Source organism: Monopterus albus, unplaced genomic scaffold (genome assembly GCF_001952655.1).
Source record: "Monopterus albus unplaced genomic scaffold, M_albus_1.0 scaffold391.1, whole genome shotgun sequence".
In the NCBI taxonomy this organism is placed as follows: Eukaryota; Metazoa; Chordata; class Actinopteri; order Synbranchiformes; family Synbranchidae; genus Monopterus; species Monopterus albus.
This window is the reverse complement of record NW_018128271.1, coordinates 81,357-92,220: the sequence shown is the minus strand read 5'-3', so window position 1 is coordinate 92,220 and position 10,864 is coordinate 81,357. Positions and strand designations below refer to the sequence as shown.

Here is a 10,864-nt window from a genome sequence, read left to right as displayed (position 1 = left end):
TCTTTTTCTTCATTTTATGTGGTCTTCAAATATGAACGAGTGATTTTGGTAAAAACTTGTTTAGATTTATTTTTAATTCTGTGTGAAGAAGTGAAAAGTATTCCATTTGCAATAAAAATTTCACAAAATAGTTCATTTGTATTTCATGTTAGTGGTCCAAACAATGTCAGGCTGAATGGCCCCCACACATTTTCACCTCTTTGCAAAACGTTTGGACACTACTGGGTTAAGACAACTAGTCTGAGCCAGAAACAGAAAAGATTAGTTCCCATAACGAGTCTTCGGGTTCACGTGGTTTGTTCTTTTGTCACGTGACTGCTTCCCGTCTCAGTATCATATAACAAATACAATATTATATTAGTATTATTGACTTTATAATGTATTACATTATTAAAAATTATCAAAATATTTGTCCAATAAACATTTTCTGAAAAATAAAAGATCTGTCACTCTCCTTTTTTATTTTTTTTTATTGTTTAATATTTCTTGAGGATATGTGTGGTGTGTGAGTTTTTTAAATTATAAATAAATAAATAAAACCACATTTTACTTGGAAATGCATTGTTCGTTTTTGTAACATGACATGACCGCTTTGTCAGTAATACTGAGCTTATGCAATGTTGCGCATGCGCGGTCAACACAAAATGAACGAATCACTCCCCGAGACGACCTGATGTTCTCGAGTCATGGGAAAAATTTGTTCAAAATGAACAAATCGTTCATGAACAACACATCACTAGTATGTGAAAGGTCCGTTCCGATTATTGGCAGCAGCTTGTGATTCCAATGGATTGCTTGTGTAACACATAAGTAATGGGTTATAAAGTCCGAAAAAATACCTAGCAAATTTTTTGTTTATTCTGTGTGTCGCCATGTTGAATACCCCACGCGCTGTCTCATGATCTCGCTATACTCAGTACGCCATCCTCCAGCTTTAGAGCACCCTCCAGCACTGATTATCTAATCTGTCACCGTATTTCTGTTCCTCCTTTTTCTGCTTTATGTACTTAGATCCCCTCCTGACACATTTTAAGACATAAAATACTTTTTGAATCATGTTTTGGTCCACTGTGATTTGTACTCATGAAATGTAAATACTGAGAATGGGTAAAAAATACAACAACAGTTAATATGCAAACATGAATATGCCTCAAGGTTTTGGCACTACTGGCCCAGTTACACAAAGCAACATAGTACAAACCATATATTTAAAGTAAGACTATGTAACTTTCAGCCTTATTGGCCCAGTAGCTTCTGTTGTGTAAAGTTAACTAACTATAGATTTATATTTCTGTATAACAGATATAACTCTTATCATTGTTTTTAACTTTATCCTGTATTTGTCTACTATACTATAATACGTATAGTGCCTTAATCTTGCTGTAGCAGATGCCAAGCTGATTCTATGTATCTCATATTCTGAGTCTGACTTTGGAAACATAATGCAACTGTAAAATAAGTATCTTTATTGTACTGCTTACAAAAATGCTTGCTTTTTCCCACAGTAAGCGTGGAAACATCTGGAACAGTAAGCTGAGCACATTCTAACAATAGATGTTTGTTTTTAACAAATACATACACAAAGTGTGAGGGAATCAATGGAATAATGTTCCCTTTTATTCACAATGTATCTAAAAGGTATAACATCAGAAAGTTGTCAATTGTATTTATATTTGGGCCTGACTGATCTACAGACAGGCCAGTGTTATCAGTTAATCAGTTCTGGTGTATACAGTGGCATAAGAAGGTATTCAGACCATTGAACTTTCGGCACACTTTGTTGCAGCAATTACAGCTTCCTGTCTTCTTGGGTAAGACTCTACCAGCTATGCACACGTGGATGTGGGCAGTTTATCCTGTTCTTCCTGTCAGATTCTCTTAAGCTCTGGCAGACTAGATGAGAAGTGTCTGAACTGCCACTTTCAGGTTTTGGCTGCGCTACTCAGGGACAGTCAGAGACTTGTCCTGAAGTCACTCTAGTGTTGTCTGCATTCATCCTTCCCTCAGTTCTGACCAGTCTCTTGTCCCTGCTGCTGAAAAGCCCCCCATGGCATGATGCTGCCAGCACTATGCTTCACTGTAGGGATGGTATTAGCAGGTGATTAGTAGTGGCTGGCGCTCACCAGATGTGCTTTGAGTTCTGCCCAAGGAATTTGACTTCAGACGCTGCAATAACTCTGTAGGAGGAAAATTAAATGTTTGGCTTTTATGGTCTACTGTGTCTGGAGTGTTACATCTTGTAGTGGGCAGTTCGTGCAGATATTATGTGACAATAGTGAAAAAATTTTTTTGAGTTGTTCTTTTTTCAGCTTTTATCCAAAGAGACGTGTGTTCACAATATTCTACATATGCTCCTGTTGTACATTGTCATTATTTTCACATATATTAACTGTTACTTCAAGAGGCAAAATGCAATAGCTTCTCTGTCTTCACAGGGAGAGCGAGGCTTGGAGGGGCTGCGGGGTCCCAGAGGACAGCCTGGTGCCGGAATCAAAGGAGACAAGGTAAAGTACAGAGAGGTTGTAAATAAGACACCTGACTGAAAAGCCTTCACACAGGCACGCAGATAAAGCCAGAGTCCTATTGCAAAGAAGGGCAAGAGTTGGCAGAGTCACTGGTGAATGCATTCAGCCTGGTGTTATATAGGAGGTCAGGCTAGAGGTGATGGCATGGAGAATGTAGGAGGAGTGAGGATTCATGGTTTGGGCTGATGAATGTAGGAAAATTCACCCTGCAATGGCACAGTCAGACAAGCACATAAAGATTTTGTTTTACCTTTCATGATGTGTTTGCAGAGCTTCGCAGCCATCTGGCAAGCTTACTTCTCAGGTATTGACAGGGACATGGCTAGGAAACTTTTCAGTTGATTTATATCATGTTTAAAAATTACACAGTTAATTTTATGTCACTGAAATCTAACATTAATATTTAGGAATGTGTGAAAGTATACAGAAATACAAGTCTTTTAAAACAAAACTTTGTAAACAGGAGATTGTGATGACAGTTTTACCGTAGTCTTGTGATGAAGTTCAGATAATTACAATAATAATTTCAATTATGACAAAGCAACACCTGCAGAGTTTGGTCTGTATAGCTTTACATATAACAGAAACAATCATAAGCAAATGCTATTAAGCTTTGTGTGTTAAAACATATTACTGTACAAATGTACTCATGCAATGCAGTAAACAGTATATATTAATTACTGAGCCAAAGTGAAATGCACAGAATCTTGGCAACAACTTAAACTATCAACATTTAAATGGTGTTATCATCATTAACCTCCATTCTCATCTGAACCGGCAGGGGGATTTTGGACCTCCAGGTCTCCCAGGGCCCCTTGGGCTGCCAGGAACTGGCATACAAGGCGAAAAGGCAAGTATCATAAAATGATGAATTTTGGGTGTTATTTCTGAATTCCTTAAATGTACATGCTAAACCAGTCATTGTGAGGGACTATACAAGAATGACTGGAATGGGAAGAGGTGGCTGAACTGCACTCTAATTCTGACTCCATTTTAAACCTTAAAATCTAAATGAAACAATAACAGTGATATTGGGAAATGCCAAATTTACAGCAACCATATCAAAATGGCAACTGGGTGAGCCACCCTCATGCTAGTAGCATGGCTCTAAGTCTAGCAATGGGGGTGTTGAGCTGTGAGTGCAGACTGAACTAAATCATCAGCTAACAGGTGGGTTGTCAGACATGCATGTTCCCCTAAGGGTGAATTGCCATAAACTGTGATCCCTTTACTGTTTGTCTAGTGCCATCATCAGGGCAAAGTTGTTATTTGTCCAACACTTTGGTTTATGACCTGCAAACTCCCATCAGCCTTAGCTGTACTTTGTGTTAAATGCTAATTAGCTAAGGTTAGCATGCTAACGCAATAAAATTTTACCTGCTAAACTTGTCATGGCGGGCATGTTAGTGTGCTAATGGCAGCATTTAGCTATAAGTATCTCTGCTGTATCAGCACCACTTTAGACTGTTGAACAAAGCTACTAATGAATGAATGGCTATTGGATCCATTGAATAAACAAATTGGGAAGTAAGTTCTGCTTTTATGCATATCTGATTCAAAGTGCAAGGCAGTGCATTTAAACCAAGCCCAAAATAATCAGTTAACAATAAAATAATGGGGCTATAAAAGTGTTCAGGTTACTCGTAGACTGAAGAAAAAGAGGTTTCATTTCTCTTCAGCTTGGCAACATCAACATCTGATGCTGAATTTGCATTATATTATATAATTAACCTTATAATTTGCATTTAACTTCCCTATAGTACTGCTTTTATCTTATGGTACAAAATACATTCACTCCATAAAACTACAATTATCCATTGATGATGTGAGCTTTTTTTATACTTGACAGCCACACAAAATTTTTATTCAGCCACCTAGCTTTTAGTTTGTGTTCATTTGTGTTAGATGGCTGCTCTTTTTATTACTGCATCCATTTATTCTATAGGGCCAGGAAGGACCAAGGGGGCCACCAGGAATCAGAGGCCCACCAGGAGAAGGCCTGTCTGGACCCAAGGTTTGTACATACCCTCAACAGTTTGATGACAACACCAAATCAATCCATCAAGGCCCAAAGCTGGAGAACTATCCTTTCAAGGACTCTTAGTCTCTCACATGTGCTAAATGCTAACAGTGATGCTATAAAACAAGTTAAGTTGCTAGAATTAAATTGATGGTGTCTCACACAGGGAGACCAGGGGTTGCCAGGTGAGGTTGGCGCCCCAGGGGAGAGAGGAGCTGGAGACCCTGGAGCTAAGGTGGGACAAAGCTGACAACTACATTTTTACAGTGATAAAAGTTTCCATTCTCTGAACTGACACAGATGCACAAATGTGCCCTCAGGGCGAGCCAGGCTCACCAGGTCTATCTGGTTTACCGGGGCTACCAGGGGAGGATGGCGCCCCTGGACAGAAGGTAATTAAACTCACCCACTGATATACGTATCGTCAACTGTTTCCTCCAGTCCCAGGGCCCTAAAGGTAAAAATACATGTGGTTGCATCTTTAGGGTGAGCCAGGCACTACAGGTCTCAGGGGCGCAGAGGGGGCACCTGGAATTGGCACACAAGGTGAAAAGGTAGGCAAGTGACACTGTCTGCCTGCTCTTTTGTGTGTGTGTGTGTGTGTGTGTGTGTGTGTGTGTGCACACGCATGCCTTGCAGAAGGTCTTTGCTGACCTGTATGTAGTAATGTCAGATGTCAGATTAGTAACCGTATTCCTGATGTGACCTACAAGGGTGACCAAGGCCAAAGAGGAATAAGAGGGTTGACTGGTCCACCTGGCATTGCTGGACCCTCAGGACCAAAGGTGAGAAGCTGTTAAGACATTAGTTGCTAATTTATAATTCAGAATATTTGTGTTGTGACCCTGTCCATTACCTTCTAGAAGTATATAAATAATGAGGAAGATCAGTTGTCAGTTAATGATTTTAACCACTTGGTTTATATTAATCTTCATTAGGGAGAACCAGGGGCCCAAGGCAGGGCAGGTTCCCCTGGTCCACCAGGCCGTTTCATTGTAGGACCCAAGGTAACTACTCTCAGTTCTACTTTAGTGAGCAAAACTGTGCCAACCTGTTGTTTCCTACACATTTTCATAAAACATTGTTCCCAGTGCAGTTAATGGTTTCTTCATTGCCATGTTCCTCAAGAGATACCCACTTGATACACTCCTGAAACAAGTGACACTGCAGTAATGTCACATCTCTCATGGCACAGTGAGAAAAGACATATTCAGACCTTTTACTTAAACACTAACTTAACGCAAGGCTGAGTGTCAAGATGTACTGACATACCCTGGCATGCACTCCTACATCACTGCAGCTAGGTTAGAAGTTTCACCACTGGAGATCAGCAAAGATTATAATATAGGTTTTTAAGCTGTAAGTAAAAGTAGCTATACCACAGTTTCAAAAAGTGCCTATTATAAAGTACATAATATTAATAAATTATTATTATTATTATTCTTATTACTGATGGATTAATGTGTAAGCAGCCACCACAAGCTATTGGTCATACCAGCCCAATATCTAGTCCTATTGCCTGTTTTTTACCCTGACTCCTTGTTTTTCAGTGCTCCTTCTCTTTTGAGTTAACCCTCAAAACAGTTACAGTGCTGTATTTAGCTGTGGTGATTTCTCTGGTCTTTAAGCCAGTTTGTCATTTGTAAGATGAAGATTGTGTATTTTTTTTATTTCAAATGTTATATGTGCCACTTTAAACATGTATTTTTACTTCACATCAATTAAATGCAGATATGGTATGTTAGTATTAAGAATAAAACATACCCTAACATATGAAACAAAATGTGTTTTAGGGTGATCCTGGTCCAAGTGGTCCTCCTGGTCTGATTGGGGAGACAGGCTACGGACTTCCTGGTCCCAAGGTAATACACAGTATAGGCCTGTTCTTTAAAAACAACAATGTGTTCTTGTCTAATTCATGTCTTGGATGTCTGCCTGTTGTCACACACTTGAATTCACACTAAACAAGTGCAAGCAGATTGTCACAGCTGGAAAATCAATTATCAGATGAATATAATGAGAGGCAGCCCTGGCAGCACATGTGGATGCTTTCACCATGAAGATCACTTCCTAGCATCCAGAAAGAACAGGGAAGAAAAATGGGTTGGAAAACACATAAAGCTACATCATGTACCGCTGTCCTTGCTCTCTAATAAAATGTTACAGCATGTTTTGTAGTTACCACCCTCTCCTGTTTTGATGTATTGCACAGTACACAGGAAGCACATGTGTCCGTTTACATCCACATTCAGTTTCCTTTGAACATTTGTCATCTATAACGCACTTTGTTTCCTGGACCTGCTGCCCCAGGACCCGACCTCACATAAGCAGAAGAAACTGGATGGACGGACTTTGTTTCCATTGCATGGGTGGATTATTGACTTTAATGTATCTGTGTGCTGTAGGGTGACCGTGGTGATCCAGGGCCGCCAGGTCCATTTGGTCCCAAAGGAGATGGCTATCCCGGGCCCATGGTGAGGAATTCATTCAGTCACTGACATGCCCATCTGTCCACTCTTAAAAATCTGCACATTCATCCCATCCATCTACAGATTATAGCCTGTCCTCTGTCCATTTGTCATCCTTATTTTAGCCATCAGTTCCACCCATCTAATGATACTAATAATAATCACTTTTATTGGCCAAGTATGTTACACACACACATAGAATTTGTCTTCAGGGGTAAATACAAAGGACAGGATTTACATTTAAGTTAGTCAATATTTAAAAGGAAGCATTCAATGTTTTTTTAATAGAATTATACGTACATCACATTTTGCTGAGAGTTAGATGAGAATATCAATGCCACTGAACACTTTACACAGTCAATGCTGTTAAATGGGGGTTATGTGCCAGACTGCTTATCGACAAGGACCAGAACCTTGCAGGAGGTCCAGCTGGTTGTCTGGCACAGTGTCAAGCTATTCCTCTAATGATAGCACCACCTCTAAGAATGTATTTCATGTCCTGTGTAATAGGGCCCTCCTGGTTTGCCAGGACTTCCAGGAGAACCTGGCCCAGAAGGAGTGGGTGTCCCTGGGCCCAAGGTGAGAACATGAATCTATAAGATGAAAATTTGTCAAGCATGTGTATCATGATGGTGACAAAGGAGAACATAGAACAGGGTGGGCCATGGAAAAGTAGCTCGTCAAGATGAACAAGCAAGTGGATTGTTTTGGAGGTGGGCTACGTTTCCATGGCCCACCCTGTATAAGAAAGTGATGCATCTGAATCTAGTAGAGTTTTAGTAGTAGTTTTGCTTATGCATGTGAATACATTCATTTGCATTTTTATTCACTGGCATATCTATCTAGTCATGAATCTTTAACACTGAGTCATAAAATGTCCTCTCTTTCAAAATAAGGGACTAAAGTGTGAGAGAACTGTTTCGCATTAATACTAATTCATAATTTTTTTTTCTATTACCTAGATGCCATTTTTCATTTTACAGCTTTTAAAATTGGCTTGACTCCACAGTTGTCATTTTTTCGCAGCTTTGATCGTTTGAACCCACAGAATATACGTACCTCTATTAGCACAAGTTTAAGTGCCTATTACCAAGTGTACACATCACTGAATCAGTGCAACATGTGTACAAACACACATTTCATCATAAACACAGTTTGTAATATTGTACATTCTGACACCTAATATAATACAAATGGTTTTATTGTTTGTGCTATGTGAAGGCAAAATTAATGTTTTGTGTTAAGAGTTTAGCTACATGCACCTCTTTTGAAATCTGAGCCAAAGCTATTGACAAACAGTCGGTTTCAAAGCCTGTCTGAAACCGCACTGGAGATAAGTGAAAGAATCACCTCAGTGAGCACTCAAGTCATTTGTTTTAGGAAGTTAATTAAAGGGAACAAGGCCTTGCTCAGCAGAGTTCTTTTTTTTTTGGTGAATTGTAAATTGCTGTGTTGTAACTCTATGTCTTCTTTGTAGGGAGATATTGGTTTTCGAGGATTGCCTGGTTTACCTGGACCACCAGGCGAAGGCCTCCAAGGACCTCCGGTACTTGATAAGTTCTGAATTTACAACTACTTCTAACTAAAATGACATTCATTTTTACTTTTCATTTTGATTTGTTTGACTCAAAAAAAGCAGGCCTTATATTTTGTTTTTGCAAACATGAGTCAAGGATGCCATCCTAATGAGTTTACTTATGCAGGAAGCCTTCTGTAATTTTATTTGACATATAGCCAGATGGTCATGATTGAGCCATATTCTCAAAAGAATAGTCTATAGTCTATAGTCAAAGCTCCAGATTGAAAAAAGAGTGCTTTATATTGTGTGTGAACATGCCCACCGCAGGGGCCTTGTATTCAAAGGCTGCCAGGTCATTTGCTATGGGTATTTATCATGATTTTCCCAACAGCACTCTGACACATTGGCGCAGTGTGTGAATCTCCACAGACATATGTGTCTAATGAGAAGCACTGGGCCTAACAGGCCTAACTGAAACAACACGCAGCACCCTTCTGTCCTCAAATATCACACCCCAATTCCCTGCAGGCTTCAGAGCAGTGTCTCTGCAGGTAGGAGCGCTGTCACACTCATGCAGCACTAGGCAAGATTTAATTGAGGCCTCAGCTGAAGCTGTCAGATGGGAAAAGAGACAGCAGATCACACTGGCAGACTTCAGCCTTTATCCACATTAAAAAAATTGTGCTGTCAGAAATTCATAAAGCATTGTTTAAAAAAATAAAGGGATAACCTTGAAATGCCATTTCAAATGACAAGCTATTTCATAGTGTGTTTTGCATTCATTTTACATCTAGTCAAGAAATGTGTGATACCTGACTGTTCTGTCCTGAAGGAACTGTAACATGCATTTTTATTAGACTTTGGGCAGTATAACCTTATTCTCATACTCTGGAGTCAACTCATGCAGCAAATGTAATAAAGTAAAGCTCTAATATAAAGGTTTTTATTCTGGGGATTATGACATCAGATGGCTTTGTTCATTAGTTTCTCCTTTACAGTTATATTTGGTCAAAGACAAGCAAAAATCCTTAAAGAATAAGAACAAATCAAGACAAGGATCTTGACCCCCAAAAGTGATCAATATTAATTAAATAAATGTCTTTTTCCTTTTCATTGCAGTTGCGTTGTTACCAGTGTCCTCAGACACCTCCAGTCTCCCAGTTCCAGATGTAGCAGCTAGCTCCTAGTCAGTTAGCTCCTATCTACAACAGTAATAATGACAAAATATTTCTGAATCACCCAGCTGCCTGCTTCAGTAAATAGTTCTGGGCTTCTAATTGTAGAGTTGACCTTAAAGTGATGCTAATTAAATCATCTTTACTAAATTATACAAAAGAAATCAGTGATTCAATGTGCAATTTTTCCCACAGTTAAATAATAAAAAAACAGAAATAAACCAGGCAGAAATCATAAACTTGGACCTAAATTGTAATATCTTACTGAAGGAATATTATCTTAAGAATGTGTCCGTAATTGAAGGACTTGCAGGTTAAGTTGACTTTGCTAGTAGAATGGTGTTTTTACAGATCTGTGTAAAACGTTCAGACAGCTCATTCAGAACATTGTTGCTAGAGAAGGACACATACAGTAATTTCACTTAGACCTGCTTTTAAAATCCTAATGTTAGTTTATAATGCACTGAATGGTTCAGGGGCAAATTTTTGATCTGCTGCTACAGTAGCCTACATTATGAACCGGCCAGACCTCAAAAGTCATCTGTGCCAGGTTTGTCCTCTGTCCCCAGGTCACCAAAACTTAACATGGAAAAGCATAACTCAGTTTCTATGCTCCATATCTGGCACAAACTCCCAGATCTGCTTTGAATCTTTGTGCTTTTGAAAATTTTGTTTACCACTGCTTTATACCTTCTGTTGTATTTTACTCTTTTCAAACCCAGTTTATATTTTCTCATGCTACTTTTATATCCCACCTTAATGCCTTGATGTGTCATGAGCCATGTCCAGCACTACTGAAAGCACTTTGAGATGCCTTATTGGTGAATAGCACTGTACAAATATATGTCACTTGCCTTGCAGGGTAACCCTGGGCGACCTGGCCCTTCTGGGCCAATGGGGCCACAAGGACAAGGAGTTCAAGGGCCAAAGGTAGGCAATGATTTGTTGTTCTTTATAAAGGTTCAGGTACCTATAAACCATATCTGAGAATTGTTTTACTCCTCTGCACATTCATGTTGTGCTCATTGTTTAAACAAGAGCATATTAATACTGTATATTATCTGTATCTCTGTGTGTTTCTGTTACTTACTGTGTTGAACTCCATGTTTGATTTAGGGTGAACAGGGAACCCAGGGAGTGACAGGACCAAGGGGGAT

General features: G+C 39.3%; 1 protein-coding gene across 1 annotated transcript in view; it reads left to right on the top strand.

Annotated features, from left to right (window-relative positions):
* LOC109951466 (collagen alpha-1(XXVIII) chain-like) overlaps positions 1–10,864 on the top strand; it is a 59,997-nt gene that overhangs the window by 45,120 nt on the left and 4,013 nt on the right. Inside the window, exons 16-29 of the mRNA XM_020585984.1 lie at positions 2,436–2,504; positions 3,307–3,375; positions 4,471–4,539; positions 4,712–4,780; positions 4,866–4,937; positions 5,031–5,099; positions 5,259–5,330; positions 5,484–5,552; positions 6,339–6,407; positions 6,951–7,019; positions 7,524–7,592; positions 8,491–8,559; positions 10,569–10,637; positions 10,824–10,864. The exon at positions 10,824–10,864 is cut by the window's right edge and continues 23 nt beyond it. Coding sequence (XP_020441640.1) covers positions 2,436–2,504; positions 3,307–3,375; positions 4,471–4,539; positions 4,712–4,780; positions 4,866–4,937; positions 5,031–5,099; positions 5,259–5,330; positions 5,484–5,552; positions 6,339–6,407; positions 6,951–7,019; positions 7,524–7,592; positions 8,491–8,559; positions 10,569–10,637; positions 10,824–10,864 — 944 coding nt within the window. The remainder of the gene's footprint in view (positions 1–2,435; positions 2,505–3,306; positions 3,376–4,470; positions 4,540–4,711; positions 4,781–4,865; positions 4,938–5,030; positions 5,100–5,258; positions 5,331–5,483; positions 5,553–6,338; positions 6,408–6,950; positions 7,020–7,523; positions 7,593–8,490; positions 8,560–10,568; positions 10,638–10,823) is intronic.